The 18366-nt window shown below is 44.1% G+C and overlaps 1 protein-coding gene across 1 annotated transcript in view; it reads right to left on the reverse strand.

Moving 5' to 3' along the window:
- The window catches only part of SMARCA2 (SWI/SNF related, matrix associated, actin dependent regulator of chromatin, subfamily a, member 2), a 169304-nt gene that overhangs the window by 42528 nt on the left and 108410 nt on the right, over positions 1 to 18366 (reverse strand). Inside the window, 1 exon segment of the mRNA XM_023509150.1 lies at positions 17873 to 18091. Within this exon segment, the coding sequence (XP_023364918.1) occupies positions 17873 to 18091 (219 nt within the window).

Below are 18366 nucleotides of genomic sequence, written 5' to 3' on the forward strand. Positions count from 1 at the left end.
AACACTTCTTTCACTAGGTCACTGCCCTGTGCATGTTCCTAAGTTATCCTCGGTATATTAATTCCAAGCCTGCCTGTTTGGAACTGAGAGATCATCTCATGATCTGATTCCACCCAATCTCATTTGCTGCTTTTCCCACTGCTAGGGTCTGAATGGTTGTGTCCCCCAGAATTCCTTTGCTGAAATCCTAATCGCCAAGACAATGGTACAGGAGGTAGGGCCTTTGGACGGTGATGAATGAGATTAGTGTCCTTATAAAAGATGTCCCTAAGAGCTCCCTTTCCCTCTTCCTCCACATGAAGACATAGCAAGGAGTCTCCATCTAGGAATCAGGAAGTAGAATCACCAGACACCTTGATCTTGGACTTCTCATCCTCCAAAACTGGGAGAAATACATTTCTGTTGATAAGTCTATGGTATTTGGGATAGCAGTCCAGACCAAGACACCACTGACGTGAGCTTTCTGCAAGTGACAGGAGCACAAATCCAATGTGTCCCCACAGCATGCTGTATTTATTTCCATCTTTGTGATTACTGTCACATTTCTCCTGGAATGTCTTTCCCAGTCCTATGCACAGGCCACTTGTGCCTCGGTGACCAACTCCCATTTCACTCTGCCCCCTTTCTGCATCAGATCCTTCGGGGTTGGGGGGTGGTGTACAGAGGTTGTTCCTTACTTTTTCACCATTCCCTTACAGTACATAGCACAGTAATGGGGGCAAGAAAATGAGGTACTATTAGTACAGTTGAATACAAATTCCCCTTTAAGATAGGGTTCCCTATTTACTGAGTATGGAATGATACTGAATAATGAATCCAAATATGTTTTTCCTACATAGTTCTGTTAGTCTTCCAGCACTAAATTACAAATCCAGCATCAAACTCCTTGTATCCTCCCTACATCACTCATTTCTCACCTTCCCCTACTGTCAAGCTTCTAGAGTCACATTGACTGACAATTTTATATCCTGACTACACCATAACATTTCTTAGCACCCAGAAGATCACTAATATTTTCCAAAGGTTGCCAAAAGCAACACCTTGGTCTCAAGTGAACCCTGTTATATTTATACATAACTTCTCCTCGATTGCTCCTTGCTAAAAATCTCTCCTTCCTATAAATTGCCAGCGTGGATAATTGGGGGGAAATGATGCTCCCTTTAGACAGAAGAGATCCCAGGAAAAGTGAGACTTGACTTGTATTCCCCTACCTTTCCTTAGCACACTTGTTTCTCTCCTTAAATGCAGAGTCCCCAATTCTTCTTTTGGGCCTCTTTTTTCACTTTCATGGCTTGTAAACAGGCAGTCACATGTGGCCAGCTGACCCTTCTGAGTATGCAGCAGACATCACTAAGTCTGGGGTCCTCCTCAGCACTAGCTGAGTCTTAACGAGCGGTCCTTGGGAGGACTTATTTCTAGAGAACTTCACAGTGGCCCTGCCTAGAGGGAATGGAGGGATAGATCAGGAAGGCATTAATCTTACTGTTCCCAGAGGGGTGGACTCCCTTGTGGACTTCTACTGAGCAGCCTGGATGCAAACTCACAATCCTCAGTCCAGTGAGTGCTTTCTGAGGAGCCCCTAACTGCTGGCAGGAGGTACCTGAGAGGAATCCAACCCTCATTCTGGTGTAAAATCCTCTAGGGAGATCCAGTTTGCCCCCATGGCTTCAAATATGATCTTGCTGAGGCTCAGAAGCGACATCCCAAAGACTGGCACTTTGACAAGCTGAGACATCTTAGAAGCTGTCTCAGAACCAAGGTCTCTCTAACCTTGGACTGTGCAACCACCCCTCTCCCCCTCAGTGCGGGGAAGGACTAGCTCTGGAATTTCTCTGTCTGGCCAAGAACGCTTCTTTCCAGAAGAAACACAACTGCCTTCCTCCCCTCAGCGAAATCTCATTAACTATCTCAGCAAAGACTCAGGAATGCAAACACACCTGAAAAGACTTCTTCACAAGATAATACCGGACTTGGTGTTATCTCAGGCTACCTCATGTACCTCTCAGGCTCACTCAAATCCCCCAAATAGCATTTATCAGTTAATTTCTGTCCATTCATTTCCCTTATAATTTACTGCCCCTCAGAAGAATTGTCCATATTCCCCATATCCTCCCTCCCCTGTGACGAAGGGTGTATAAGCTTCTATACTGCAATGGGCTGGTGTGCAACCATCCTCCATGACTCCTCCGTGCTGTGCCAGTTAAAATTTTGTCCTCCTTCTCTCCTGTTAATCTGCCTTTGCCAGTTGAACTTTCATAGGGCTAAGGGAGTTTTCCCTCGGCCCTATAACCTCAATGCATATGGCTTTAAAAAGTCTCTCTCTCGCCTGTACTTCTTGGAGTTAACAACTGGGATTTCCACTCTCTCGCCAAGTCAAGTTTATCACTTTTTAAAGACCAAGCAAATATTTCTTTTCTTAGATCCCTTCTGTCTAAAGGTAGCATCATTTCCCCCCAATCATCCAAGCTGGTAATCTTCAAATATCATGTTTCCCTTATCACTTCCCTGAAGTCCTACTAGTCATCACATAGTTTACCTTTAAAATAGTTCATAGACAATATTTTCCCTCTAGTCTCCTCTCACATAGGGTCAAATAGAAATGGCATCCCCTGGGTTTTCTTGCCCTCTCTCTCCAGCCATTTGAGTTCATCCTTTTCAATGCAAATAGTTATCTTTTCCCTGCTTAAGGAGGGATGCATCATTCATCCTCCCATGCCAAACATGGTCAGGCTTTGAATTCTTTTATGGAATAGAATAAAGCACAGATTCTTTGGCCACACATAGCTTCCAACGTCTGGCCCCACTCTCCTCCCTTCCTCCCCACTTCTAATACAAAACTCTGCTCTCAATACCCAGCCTGCATGGGTCACCTATTTCTAAGCCTCCATGTGCTTCCCCTGGCCCTGAATTCTGTTCCCGCGCTCTCTTTCCTGTCCAAAGCAGACTCGTCTTTTTCAAAAAGGGCTAATACCATCTTTTATAATATCCTACCCAGTCTCTCCTTCGCCTGTACTGTAACAATACATTATAGGCACTTTTATTCAAAGTTTGTTTAATTCTGTTTTGTAGAAGGTCACTTGTTTTAAAATAAGTCTGAATCTTTGATATCAGCCTGAAATCTGTTTTGGAAGGTTATTTTAAAGTCCTTTAAATCAAAATAGCTTCCAAAAGCACTGAAATTGAGGTCTCACTCACCAATGGGACCCCACAATCTTGCTGAAATAAAATTAAGTCTTTATTGTGTAGCCCTGTACTTTTTCAAAATGACAGGGCTTACGGAAGAGGCACCTGCTAACACCTAGCGTAAATGATTACTATTCAAGGGAGGGCCATATCATTAGACAGTGAATTAAAAATAAGCCAGATAATGAGGCAAAATGAAGGTCTTTGTTTTTAGTTTGCCTTGCCCCAGCCCCCCTCTTTAAACTGTCTTCCTTTTAACTAGTAACTAGACAATTTTCTCTCTTCCTTTAGTTTCAAGAGTTAAATGGCTTAACAAAGATGCTCGACCCTATAACCTATCAAATAAAATTTATGGGAGGCCACAGGTTTGAACTGAACTCCTGTACTAAGCCTAACAGACCAAAGCAAAATGAAGTTACTCATGCTGACGTTCCACACCCAGAAATTAAGTTGTTTATCTGACCTTCGGAGAAATCAGGGGGAATGAGGGAGAGAGAACTAGTAGCCAAATCCCCAAACAGGCCAGTTTTAGCCAGCATGATAAGAAAGTGCCCTTTGCCTTAACTTTTACAAGAAAAGTAACTTTGAAACAACCAATCTGCTTTCTGTTAGGTTTCTGCCACCTTCTGCCCTTTTCTGTCCGAAACCAACCTCCTCTTCTTGGCTCATCAGAACACTCATTCGGTTTTATCCAGAATAGTAAAAGCCAATTAAGAACTTAAAGCTAAGCTTGTTGTAACTTTGTTTTTTTATAAAGCTAAAATGACTGTCACAAATGTGATCCCTAGTCGTCCCTGGTCTGAAAAGTGATGAAAATAACACCTGTTCATTTAAGGGTAGAATAGTGTCTGCAACTGGACTGAAGGGAGTAAAACTACTTCCCAAGAAACAGCCTGTGGCAAGGGTGGGGAGATTGACCTGCAGTCCCAACAAGCCCCCAGAGTCTTGCTGCCTGGCAGAGGGAATTCCACACAGGAGCACCCCCCAGGAGCCCCCAGGTTCCCAGCATCCTGGGAAGTATCCCATGCCTTCCAGGAAACTGTCCTCAGTTCTGCAAAGCCTTCCCATGGCCACCTGCTGCTGACCTAACTTGCCATCAAAGCCATCAACACCACCTGATCTGCCTTGCACTCCTGCACCTTTTCAAGAGGTGCCCAGAAGTCCCAGCCAGGAGGAGGATGGCTCAGTGAGCAAAGGGCTGTAAACTGGGATGTGATCCACTTGTCTTTTACCAGACTCCCGGTCCCTCAGTCTTGCACAGAGGTGCATTTTCAAAATATAAAAGGCAAAATTCAACATTCGCCATTCGCTACACAAATACACCTGTCAAGAACTAAATGCTGTCCCCCTTACCTGTGAGGCTTAGTTCCTCTTCCATGTATAAAATGGGAGTGATAACACACATTAAAAGATGCTGTGCGCTTATGGCATCCAGTCTAGCACTGTCTGATACAGAGGAGGGAGGGGGTGGTGCTGCTTCCCAGAGAAAAGGCCGGATTTGGCTCAATAAAAGTCCGGAAAATTCTCTGGGAATGAATCTGGATTAGAAATTCAGTCCTAGGGAGGGGAAATGGCATGGTGTTTGCCAACTTGATGACAGTAAAAAAGCAACGACAATATAACAGAAGAGGTAAGAAGCCATCTCACGCCATCTCTAAAAGAGAAGGGATATCTCTTTTTTCCCCTTCTGTGTAATACCAAAGTCCTGTTTAGAGAAAGGAAACAAACATTGCTCCTCTAGTTTGGGAGGAGCCTTCATAGATCCCTTACAGGCCCTTAAAAAAAAAAAAAAAGGCTTCTGGCAGCAAGTGCCCAGTCGATCAGGGTGCTCTCAAGATGGCATGGAAGAATGAGCAAATACCACTAACAACAGGCCGGGGCTGGTGGGTGCCAGGGGTCGGGATTTGCTGAAGCTACTACAAAGAAGCTGAGCATCACAACAGGTGAACAATACTTCTGAAGGTAATGGTACCAAAATAAGCTCTGTCTGTGATTTCATGGGGCTGCTTCTCCAACTCGAATACATGAAGGTCAATGAAATTACAGGAGACTCTGTTTTCTTTCTTCACTCTTCTGTATTTTTCATTATGTTTTTGTGACCAAACAATGCCTCCAGATAAACTTCATACTAAAAAAACAAAACAAAACAAAAAAGCCCAAAGGTCCAAGTGTTTGGGGACAATGCTTACAAAAATGCAGAAAGATAGAATTAATAAAATAGTCAATCATCAGATTCATGTAACCAGATAAAATGGTGGCAAATGAAAACCTATCAGTGAGTTCCTAAACTGGGTTTGTTAGTTCCCTTGCAGAATAAAAATGTTCATGTCAATGATTTCACCCCGGAATGGTTGACACCGTCGTCTGTTGGACTTTGTAATATCCTTCCCAGTGCTCTCCAATAATATGTCCTGATATCAGTGGATTTTTAAAAAAATTAAAATGAATGCAAATAAATTTGATAATCTGGGGAAAACTTGATGTTTTGGTGAACATGATGAATTGATGAAAATGAATCCATTTAGGAGGTGTTATATATTCTGTTAAGCTGAATATATGGAGATTAAAAAAGTGACCAGGGTGGGTAGCTTCTTGATGACGAGTGCTACAAATTCTTGGTATGCTTGGTTTTGGTCTGTGCAGAGCTGCTGAAGCCCCCTACTACCTCGTGTAAGGAAAGCAGCTCCTGTGTAGGGGTGCTCCTGTTCGAGCCCCCCAAGTTGGTATCCTGTTCATCGTGTCCCATAGGCACACAGGACTCAGGGCAACTCTTCAGACACATGCTATACACAAGCAGGTGAGGCCTCAGGAGCTCTCCATGCCGTTCAGGTACTGAGCTACGGGGATGCTTAACAACCCTTTGTGAAGGGGTTCTCCCACCCACACCCCTCTGAGTTTTAGTTCCTGAGAATTGAGACTCAGAGTTGGAGCCAGACCAGGGCAAACCTACATCATTCTTTCTAGTGACCAAAGGCAAAGGTGAAGAAGATGGGCCAGGAGAGGTGGGCTGTGCTCACTTCCCCACCCCCATGCCCCACTGCATGACTTCGGTGTATAGATAAGGAGGCCCCAGGGAGGGAAATGGCTTATCCAGGATGTCGCAGAGCAAAACTTCCGATGGATCTGGATCCACAGCCCTGATATCTTGATGCCTGCACCCCCCTTCCTTCCAGTTATTAGAGGAAAACTGTGGAAAAGTAGAACCACTGGCAGTCTTGATAAAGCTCAGATTTGAGGATGATATCATTTAAAATAATCTTTGGGAAAATATTCTACAAGGTCCCAGGGAAAGATCTTCTAAAAAATAGCATCATGCCTTAGGAGTGTGCTTTCAATAATGGACAATGAGCAGTGATTTAAATATTGTTTCAGCAGAATGAGAATCAAGCTTTGCCTAAAGCCAAGAGGTCTAGTGCCATCCACCATTTTTGATGATTCTGACAGTTTTCTCTTTAATAGAAATAAACAGGAAGTCATCTAAAAGGTATATGGCATTACACTTTAATCAGCATATTCATATGGGGAGCTTCCTTATCACAAAAGTTAAAAACAAAACTCCAGTTAATGTAGACTTTCTTTTTGTCTTATAAGTTAGATTAGATGTGTTAACCCTGTTTTTGCTGAGGAAGAAGGTTCAAGCTAGAAGACAGCTGTTATAAAATCAATGAGAATTTGTGAAGCAACGGGGTTGAAGCAATGGTTATAATTTTTAATGCATATTTAAATAATCTTCATCAATATGTTCTGAAATTAGAACAAAGCCCTGCAGTTCCTGAAAAGCTCAAGCACTTTTGCATCAAAACATGTATGCCTGGAGAAATCTTTTAAGTAAGAAGTCGCCTACATGAAAACACAGATCACTGGAATCTAATGGGAAAGAATCACAACAATTTCTACCTTGACCCATATTAGTCAAAAAAATACATGATTCTCCTGATTGTGCCAGAAGGATACGGACTGGACCCAAGTCTCCTCTCCTGGCCCTCGTTCCTGCCCAGTCCATTCACTTAATCACACACATGTACTGACTGCTCACTCCGAGTGCAGGGGTGGCTCCGGGCACTGGGATACAGCAGTGAAGAACAGAGGCAGGATCGTGGCCTTCATGGATCTTACTACTATAGAAAGGTGACAGTGAGATGATTTTAGATAGTGGCAATGATAGCAAAGAACATTAATGCAGGTTATGTGACAGGTATTGGCAGAGGCTGGCGATTTCAGCTAGAGTAGACAGAGATCGTTAGGATGAAGTGGAGACAGCCACGGGGAGGGCTGGGAAAGAGGATTCCAGAAGTACAAAGGACAAGAAAGACGTTCCAGTGGGCAGCCACCCAGCCACCCAGACACCTACTCTTTTTGTCAAAGGTGAATGAACATGCTGTGCTGTATTTCTCTCTCACTTGGGGCCAAGCTGGGTTGGGAGACAGCACAAGAGCATGGGTGTCGCTGTCAGAAGGCTCGTAACTCCCAGCAGCAGCCAGGGAGATGAACCCAGCCGCCTTCCGTGTCTGGAGGCCATACTGTTCGGCCAAAGAGGCAGCAGCCCTTTCCTCCTCTAGGAGTGTGAGAAGGTGGGAAGGAAAAATTGTTAATAACATCCCTAGAGGGGTGACACCAAAACTCCAGTAGAACATGTATTGTTTAAACTCTGATTTCCTGAACAGCTAGAAATCATAGAAGAGCAAGCACCTTTTTATCTCTAGTCATTCCCGCCTGCGTATACTTGGAGACTGCTTTTGACAAGCTCTTCGAGGTGGCTAACTGTGCGATAATACTCTAGTGATATTTCTTGTATCTGGCTCTTAATCGCACTCGTAAGGCAGGCAAGCCACGACTGTAAGGAATAAGAGGTTAACGCCACTTTGCCAGCATAGTGTGGGGCTCAACCTAATCAATGCTCCATAAATGAACTGAATTTACTTTTAAACAGCCTCCTGGTAAGAAAGCTGGGGATAACCACTGTTAAAGTTAGAGTGTAAAGTAAAAGCCAAAGCAGCTTCACGTGATATTAGAGGGAAGGAGCCCAGCGCCAACCCATGTCCTACTCAGCTGGGGCCACGATCACAAGGGTACGCTGGAAGGCCAAGGAGACAGTTAATTTCCTGTGTGAGACTGACTGGACTAAGGAATGCCCAGATAGCTGGTAAAACATTTACGTGTGTCTGTAAGGATGTTTCTGGAAGAGATTAGCATTTGAGTTGGCAGACTGAGTGAAGAGGACCTGCCCTCACCACTGTGGCTAGGAATCCCCCAATCCTTTGAGGGCTGGAGTAAAGCCTAAAGATAGAGGAAAGGTGACCTCCTTCTCATCTTGAGAGGTGACTTCTCTTGTCTCCTCTTCCTCAGACACCAGAGCTCCTGGTTTTGAGGCCTTTGGAATCTGGGCGTGAGAGCAGTGGTGGCTTCCACCAGTTCTCAGGTCTTTAGATGCAGACTAAACTACAGCACTGGCTCCTGGCTGTCCAGCTGGCATCCCATGAGACTCTGCCCCATAACTGTGTGAGCCGATTCTCCTGTACATGCTGTGGGTTCTGTTTCAGCAAAGAACTCTGGCTAATAACAGCTTATAAACAACATAAAACTTATTTTTCATAGTTCTGGAGGCTACAAGTCTAAGAACAGGGTGCTGCACGGTTGTATTCTGGGGAGGACCCTCGTCCAGCCTGCAGGTCGCTGACTTCTGACTGTATCTGCAGAGAGCATGCAGAAGGCTACAGAGTCCCTTTACAACAGCACTAACCCATTCATGAGAGCTCTCCTCTCATGACCTAGTAACACCCCAAAGGCCCTACCTCCTAATATTGTCACATGGGGGGGTTAGGATTTCAACATATGAATTTTGAGGAGAACCCATGCATTGAGTCCATAACAACTCAGGACAGTAAAAGATTCAGACAAGATCACATACCTAGCTGGTGGCAGTAAAAGGACCTACATCCAGGTTCCTGACGGCCAGCCCCAGTCTTCCTCCTGCAGGCATGCTATGTCCAGGAGGAAACCACAGCACACATGGTTAATGGCTGAGTACAGGTGCTGTGCTTCAGGTGAGTAGACCTGTGGCTAGCACAGATTGCACTCACTGATAAGAAAGCTGGGGACAGTCACTGAACACATTCAGCGAGTGAACCTATCACCCTCTTCCAGTGCTACTAGTGAGGGACAGGGGGCGCCTCTTCAGTCTCCATCTTACCTTTCCCCTGTCACTCCGAACCTTCCTCCAAGATACAACTTCTTATCATACCCATTAGGTTTTCTCTGAACTAATTTACCACTTTTTAAAAAAATAGGTAATGTATGTTTTTAATCCCTCTTCTATGCCAGGTCCTATGTTACACACATTTAAGCCTCAGAACACCTCATCAAGTAGGTTCCATCATTTCCCCTAAGAGGGCAACAAAGCTATAAGAGGTTATAAAAGGTCACAGAGCTAATTAGGTGGAGCTGGAATTTTAACTGTTGGTTCATCAGATTCTAAGGCTTGTGCTCTTCACCACTATCCTGATCTCCCCGAAGGAGACCCATCAAAAGTCACAGTTCGCTTCCTGTGACGAAGTCACCCTGCCCTGTCTCTACCTTCCTACACAATACCCTGCCTATTCCTACCCCCATAGATGGATATTTTCTTCATGCAGCATAAGGCTGATTTTTTAAAAATTGTAAAATAATTTTTAAAAAACCAAAACTCCTACAGAACAAAAACCAAATCTTGATTCAAAAAAGCAGATATATTCCCTAAAACCCTCTATTGCTCTGCAGAGTTTGTTCCATCTCAAGAAAATGAGAACTTACTGGGAGTCCTTAGAATCTGTAAGTCAGATCCAGTTTCCCAGGGTTACTTTCGATGACTCGCTTTGATTTCAGAGCTGAATCCCGACTTCAAAAGGCAAAACTCAAGACCAGAAATTCCAGGCATCAATCTTTTAAAAATCAATCAAAACAAGTCCCTCTTACTTCTTAACCTTTAATATTTATTTCACTTGGCCGTCAGAGGACTATTTCTTTTATTGAATTTATTCTACTAAATGTTGACAAAAGGGAACATATTAAGGTCCAATTGCTGTTAAGGCAATCAACACATTTAAGAAAAAAATAAAAGTGTAGAAAGTTCATAAAATTATTTTAATACGATCAAATATTTCCCCAAACAATTCACAACTCTTATTGCCATTAATTAGCTCAGTACTTCCATTCTAAACTAAAGTATTGAAGAACCAGGAATTTGGCAAAACCCAAATCTATTTTCTAGGGCCTTAGCTCTCCCTTGTGTATAAAAACGGAAATGCAGCTTGCTAGAAATTTTTGCCCCAGTAAATCTGATGACCCAATTTTAAAAGCTAAAATGCCATCTGAGAAAAGATGAAAAGGTCTAATTTTACAAGTCATCTTATAACAAAAAGAAAGGAAAGATTAAAGCAAAAAAAAAAAAAAAGGAGAAAAACATTCAAAGTCTTATACACCTTGTGCTTTAGAAGATAAAGGACCAAGAAAAAAAAATCTTGCCAGTATAAAATACTTTAGGAGAAAAGTATCATCTCCCAGAATTACTAACACTTTAAGCTAAAATACAGCAGAGAGATTCCAGCCCCAGTCTGATTTCAGGCTGGATCATACTTAATCCAACTCAAACAGAGGAGATGTAATCTTGTTTCCAAGATGACTAGAGAGAAAAACCTACAGTCTACCTCTTCAGACATGGAGGAAATACTTTGTTTCTCATTGTATAGTTCAGATATTTTGTTTGAAATACAATTTTTTAAACCTTCCTTCATACTGTTCCCAGTTCTTTGTGACTGATTTTCCATGAATTGGAAAATCAGACCTTTCTCCAGGTGGTGATGAGCAATCTGGCTGCCAGTGATGACACACCAACTAAGGGAGCTTAACTCACATTTGCATCCTGGTGTGATGCAGCTTTTTAAGGCAACAAAGTAAATTCCAAAGACAGGTATCACATTTTACTTTACCAATCGCCCAGTATTGTTAAGTATTTTAAGAGTCTCTGATTTGGTTTTCTCCACTACAAACCTGGGTAAGAGGCAGACCCCCTTCGAATCTTTTTAGTGGTCAGTAGATCTGATTATGGGGACCCCATTTGGGCACACAAGTCATGAGAAACTCGAGCTCTCATGCTGTGATGGACTGGTCAAGGCAAAAGGTTCCTTTAGACTCGATGGAAGAGATTTCAAGACGTGAGGAAGTGAGTCTCTTCACTATCACTATCACAGCATTCACCAGGGCCAAAGTGCATAAGGTATTACAAAACAAAAGGGCATCTTCCTTCAGTGTCAGGAGCTCATGTGGTCAGTGTACCAAAAGAAAGCGTTCACACAGTCTACCGTAAGAGCCCCGCTAAAGACAGATGACGCCATGGAAAGGTAACAAGAGACACCATCAAATAATAGGGACTTTACAAAATTACAGTCTCAAGACATTAGATCCATTGGGAGACAAAGGCCTACTCTCCAAAGTCCATTCTCTCCAGGGGCTGGAAATTACATATTATCCAGCGCACATAATCTAGATTGCATTCCAATTACCTTCAAGTTCTGTGGGGCAAAAATCACTCGTGCAGCAATTAAACAAATTCAGGGATATCTCAAAATGTTTTAAGGAAGGGGAGGATTCAGAAGTTGGCAAGGGGACCAAAAGTACAGGAAGAATTTCAAGGCATTTTAGAAAATCATCCTCAGTTCGCTTTTCAGCTGCAGTCACCCAACTTTGCAGAGTTGTGGTATAATGCTGGAACCATCACAGCCAGTGTACAGGTAGCTGATGTTAAACCAAATAACCCTGCCCCAGTCAGTTCATGGCAAAGGTATTTTTCTAAGCAATTATCAAGATGAGTCGATTCTTGTGTATGTGCTCACATACGTACTATGTAATACAGCTCTGTTACCACTTTGGGTACTCCAGGAAAAAGCTACAAAATAATAATAGAATGTTTTAAACCATATTAATATTGTCTTCCATACCTTCCACAGGGGCTGTCCCCTGTTTAGGAGAGCCACCCATTTCCTTGAGGAGAAGGAAATACAAAGACAAAACAGACAAATAAAACCTTTGACTCTCTAAATGGGATTGTGGGCCCAAGACCCTACAGCAATCCAAATTAGGCATCACTGGCAGTGGAGTTCCCCCAGTTCCCCAGGCTCTTCTCAATCCAGAGACAAGCCTGGCAGACGGGCACCCTCCGAACGGCACTGAAAGCCACAGTGCAGAGCCTGAGACTTGGGACACAGCGTGTGGGAAGTGGCTGCCTGACAGTGAGGCAAGGAAGAGAGTCTGCTCCACGGAGGGAGGAGTAAAGAAGATATTGCCGCCTGTTGTACGATAAGGAATCTGTCTGGTCTTCGTCCTGGGTTCTTGCATGAACAACATTTGGCATTTCCTGAGGCGGCTGGTGACAAGACCCTAGATGGCTTCAGATGAGGGGTGGGGGGGAAACTGGTCACCAGAAGGAACAACCACTAGGGAGTTGAACTTTGAGCCAGTCTGGCCTCACGGGAGAACAGAGTGGCTGGAGTGTGATTTCAATCCTGTGACCAGTGATTTATTCCATCCCACGTACACGCTGAAGCTCAGCACAGGCTCTGGACACAGAAGCTCAGTGGTGCTGGGAGAGTGATGTACCCCAACTCCGTGAGCAGAGGGCAGGGGAGCTGAGTTTCCTCCCAGACTGTGTCCTCTGCCTCTCTTCACGTGGCTACTCCCTTTGATTACATACTTCATGATGAAACTGTGCAAGCACCAGAGGTACCTTTCCAAGTTCTGTGGGTCATTCTAGCAAATTATCAAACCCAACGAGTTCATGGGAATCCCTGAATTTAGAGCCAGTCAGGAGTACAGGAGACCTAGGGACCCTACAGTGTGAAGTAAGGGCAGTCTCATTAAGGACTGAAGGGTTTATGTTAACTCCAACTAGGCAGTGCCAGAACTGAACCACAGTTGGGGTTGAAACACAATACTTCCCTTTGAGGGTCCAAACCTACGGAAGTGGAGAACAAGAGAGTGAGGCACTAAAAACGCTCACAGGAGGATTTCCCGGGAAGCTCATGAAGTTTGGGCTTCACACAAGCTCCTCCCAATGCTCAGGGAGGGCCCCTCACTGTGTCCATGTATTTTTACAAAATTTGTAAATTTAAGACATTTTTGAATTGTTTGTTTTAAAAAGCTCCAGGACCCATCCAACCATCAGATTCTAGAAAGCTTCAAATTTGACCACTCCTGGGGGTGACTTAGCAACTGTTGAGGAAGGAAATCTCTTATATTCTAGGACAATGTGGGAAAAGCAGCCAAGAGCTTGCAGACTCCCAAACAGAACACAGAAGACCTGGGAGCACCGTGAGACCACAGAGGCCAGGGGTCTCATGAGGCAGCTGAATGCAGAAATACTGCCAACCAGGGCCTGTGGCTAGGACCCCAGTCTGCAAGAGCACCTATCATCAGTGTCTATAAGAGAATGGGATGGATCCAGTTGCATGCCAAGACCCCACAGGACAGGGCAGGTCGGCAGCCCTGTGCCAAACTAGTGAAGATGCAGAGGGGAGAACCAGGATGGTGTCCCCAAACAACCTGCTAAAACTTACCAGCTTCCACCTTTATCCAAATGCCATCTTGGGCGGAAGATAGGGTGAGAGGCCCCTGGTGAAGAAATAGCCCGGAAGGCAAGTGAATATTGAACTGACTACCATGGAAAGATGAAGTTACTCTGAGATCAACTTACAACACTTCTTTAAAAAACGGAGCTGTGTATGAAATTGTGATCTTCCTCATTAAAAATAACACTATGAATACAGAAAAAAAAGTTTGAATTCTTCCAGCTACACAGATTCTCTAAAGGACACTGGGAATTTTTAGCATGCTATGGTTACAAAATAAAACCTGTTTGTGATGAAACTCTAACAAAGACTTGCAAAGAAAATGGCCATAGCTCTTCAATTTAACCTGTGTGCGGAGGCAAAGGCCACTAAGTATTCACCAAAATCTCCTTTTCCTGGGCTCACAGCCAGACCATATTTCCCAGTCTCCCTAACAGCTGGAAGGGCCACACAACCAAGTTGTAGCCGACGGAATGTGAGCAGAAGTGATGTGCAGCCATTCAGGCAGGGCCTGCTGGAATTCCACACCCACCACACCAAGTTGTTTATCCCACTTCCTGCGGATGAGGATAGAGATGGCCAAGCTGGCAGAGGCTTTGTCAGCCTAGATCCCTGAACATGGAGAACAGCTGCTCTCACCAAGGAGAAGCACCCGCTGTGGCCTTTTATGTGAGTGAGAAACCAACTTTTCTATGGAAAGGGCATGTGAGGTCCACCTGTTGCAGCAGTGACTATTATCCTCCTCTATACTCTCATGTATCAATACAGTGCTAGTTCAATGTGGCAATCAATGGACACTTACCTATTTCCACACTGAAGTCCTAAATTCTAACAAGAGACAGACCCGCTTACCCCCTGGTCAAGAGAACAGGCAAGTTAGCAACTACCAAGAATACTGGGAAACTGTGACGGTGGGCTGTACAGAGAGCTGGGAGAACAGAGTGCAAAGTGCAGCTGGTGTTTACCGTGAAGGTGCCAATCGAGTTTGGCCTTGAAGGATGGAGACATTACAAGGTAAAGGGGATAGTAGGAACATTCATTCTAGAATGAATGTGAGCGTGTAAACATCTTATGCATGGGGCTATGATGCTAAAGACAGGAAAAAAAATATTGTCCTGTTCGTCCCACGGAAAAGAATGAAGGACAGTGATGAGCAGCTATAGGGAAAGAGGGTTCCCTTCAAAGGGAGGAAGAGCTACAAATCGGAGCTAACCGTGAACTAAAGGGGCCATACAGACAAAAACATAGTGTGCTTTCTTTCAGGGCTGGCCGGCCTCTTGGCATGGGGATCGCAGAGAATCTGATTTAAGCAAAGGCTGGGCAGTGGTTGCCCCATTCAGCTGCCTTCCAATTCTGGGATTCTATGTATCTCCGATGCCTCTGCCAAGCAGGCTTTGTACAACATTGCCAGGAAAAAGAAGAATTATTTTAGCCCTGTTAAAGCATTTCTTACACAACAGTCCTTGCCAAACTCCCTTTCAAGGCTATGTTGGCTGGGTTCACTCAACATGTTAAATCATAAGGCAGTAGAGAACATTTCTTCACACCCAGGGCCCTGAGAAGCCCTGAATATCCATTTATTCTCAAAAAGCTTAGTAGGCTGATATTAAATGGGACTGCTGGGGATGAACAAACACACACATGACCGGGAGCATCTATTTTGAATGCTCAGGCCATGGGGCGTTCTGGTTCAGTACATGTCCCGCTCACCAGCAAGTTGCCACTTCACACCAAATGTAGACATGCGCTTTTCAGAAGGTTAGATTCCTAAAGGATACGTTACAATAAAGCTGTACGGAGGATAGTTTTATCCTTCTTGGAGGGCTTCATATGTTGCAAGGTACTTTAGGGTTAACATTATAAAAATCCACAGTGTAGTTTTGTAAAACAAACTAGTTTTCCATTTTTAGATGTCCATATTGTAGGTAAGAGAAGTCTACCAAACACACAGAAAAGAGAAATGCTATCCTACGCCTGACTGGAACGTTAGTAGCCTTCCACTTGCCTCTTCTAAGGTCATACTTTTCCTTCTCGTGAACATTTACTGAGTTATCTTACTGTGCGCTGGGCACTGTACGAATCTTCGGCAATGAAAAAGAGAAAAGAATTGGGTGTCTTGAACCTAAAAACTTCTTAAGATTCATAATGTTGTTTTTCTTAAGAACAATTCCTAATGCCTATAAAGAAGATGGGTTTGGTTACATTCTTCCCCAATAAACACATTCATTTTGCTTGTAATGTCTGGAGATTATACATATCTACGATCAACTTTAAACCCCAGCCTAGATTATTGTTGTCTCATCCCCTGTAATAATATGCCAGGTATTTAATTTATTGCTTAAATAAAAGAGAAAGGGAATAGAAGTTTCCTGAATGCATAAATGAATATTAGACAAAAAAAATTATAAAATGAATCTTAATTCTACAACTACAACCGCAATAGCGAAATAAAGAAAATTCTTAAAATTACATTCTGTAGCCACTCACGTGGAACATTCGACTGGAAACGACAGTAAAACAAACACACAAGTCACATCTCATATGCTGCTGCTCAGCCCTGAATAGGACTGATGTTCTGTCAGTCTCTCTTTTCAGAGTCACAGAGACTTTAATCTTTTCAAAATTTAAGTCACATCCCTCTCATCACACAACATCCCGAGTAAATCACACCTCAAGTGGTGCCGAGACCTGTCTGCCTTTGATATCCAGTCTCAAAATAATTCCTATTGCCTTTCTACCCACCTACCTGCTAACGGCCTAGGTCCTGAAATCCATGTTTCACAAAGCTTGGAAACTGTATTCCCTTTTGACAAAATGAACAGCTCCCATACAACAGCTTCTATTTTGTTTGGTTTTCACCCAACTGCACTTCACATTTACGGGCCTGGTCTGGAATCCATGCCCCAGGTGGCTCTGCCTTAGGTGCTAAGTCTCCTCCTAATAATAGGAAGTAGAGGGAAACCTTCCAATGAGAGATTCACATGGGCCACCGCACTCCTGGGAGCATTTTGGCATTTCTGTGCTATCCAAGGAACATTCTGAGATTTCAGTCCCTAGTCAAAATAAGATATCGCCATTTTCCAAAGGGAAAAGGAACCCAAACAAACTCCAGAATAACATTTCCAACCATCAGTAACCTGAGTCCCAGGTTCCCGTCTGTCTGCAACGGACAGATTAGATCGAGCCGAAATCAGGCACCTCAATGCATCAGCACCCACCACTTCTCTTCATTCTAGCCAGCTGCGTGTCCTGCACAGTCATGTCACCTCTCTGGGTCTCAATTTCTTTATCAAAGCCAGAGACTACAAAGGCACCTTCCAGCTCTAAATGCGCGATGGGTCCATGAAATAACAATGCAGTTAGAAAACTCTGCTGTCCCCGGACTCTCTCCGCAGGCCTTGCAGAGGCCTGATTAAGATCATAAAATGAGAGGGAACAATTAAAAAGATCTCTAAGGTGCCCTTCCACATTTTGATTGTCAGTTGGAGAGAGTGAGGCATGACCAGGCAATTGGTCATAAAACATTAGTGGGTCTCACAGCTCTCATAACCTTGTGCTTCCAATGGCCAATCTGCTCTGGCAAGAAATTCTTCATGGCACTTTTTTCTAAGCACCGTCTTGAAATGCAGAATGACTTGCCTGCAATAGCAGTATGACTTTATCTTCGGGTTCAGCAGCCCCTTCCCTTTGATTGGCAACTCAGCCTCCTTAGAGAATTCCATTTCCTAGGCCCCTGGTTTCTCTAAGTCAGCAAAAACACTCCACCCAGGCTTGGTGCCCATAGCACCAGTGCCCACTGGGTTACCACACCAGCCACATGCACCGAGGCTGGCAGGTTCAAACTCAGCCCCAGCCAGCTGAACAACAATGACAACTGCAACAAAAACATAGCCGGGCATTGTGGTGGGCGGCTGTAGTCCCAGCTACTCGGGAGGCTGAGGCAAGAGAATCGCTTAAGCCCAAGAGTTTGAGGTTGCTGTGAGCTGTGACGCCAAGACACTCTAACGAGGGTGACATAGTGAGACTCTGTCTCAAAAAAAAAGAAATAAGACTCCACCCAGCAAGGGCAATGTTTGAAAAGCCACACTTACCCTTAGCCACTGCTTCTCTGTGAGGGCATCGCTGTAGTCCACGTCCCGGCGCTGGCGAGACCCCCTCCCAAATATCTTCTCTTCCTCTTCTTCACACGTAAGCCTTTCTACTTCAGCGTCATCCTTAATAATCCAGGAGGGCAGCTCATCTTCTTCCATTAGACGGGGCTTGCGCTTTGGATTCCGGGCGTCTTCCCTCCGCCGGTCCATGTCCATACGCTGGAGAGATTAACAACAGAAGTGTCACCATCGGGAAAGGGCTTTCTGCACGGTAGAGTCTTCAGAGTACCTATAACTTCCTCAGGTTGTTTCCTGCAGCCACAGAGTCCCTTTCACCCTCTCTCATCCGAGTTGTTCTAGCTCATTCCTAAAGTCTAGTATCCGGGGAGAGGTTCCATAAAGCCAAATGCCTTCCCTTCCTCTATACCCATGGTTGGAAATTTATTTGTACATTAAAAAAAGTAATCTTTACCAATCTTTTAGGTCATAGTGGG

The sequence above is a fragment of the Otolemur garnettii genome, unplaced genomic scaffold (genome assembly GCF_000181295.1).
Source record: "Otolemur garnettii isolate 467f Iridium unplaced genomic scaffold, OtoGar3 scaffold00006, whole genome shotgun sequence".
Lineage (NCBI taxonomy): Eukaryota > Metazoa > Chordata > Mammalia > Primates > Galagidae > Otolemur > Otolemur garnettii.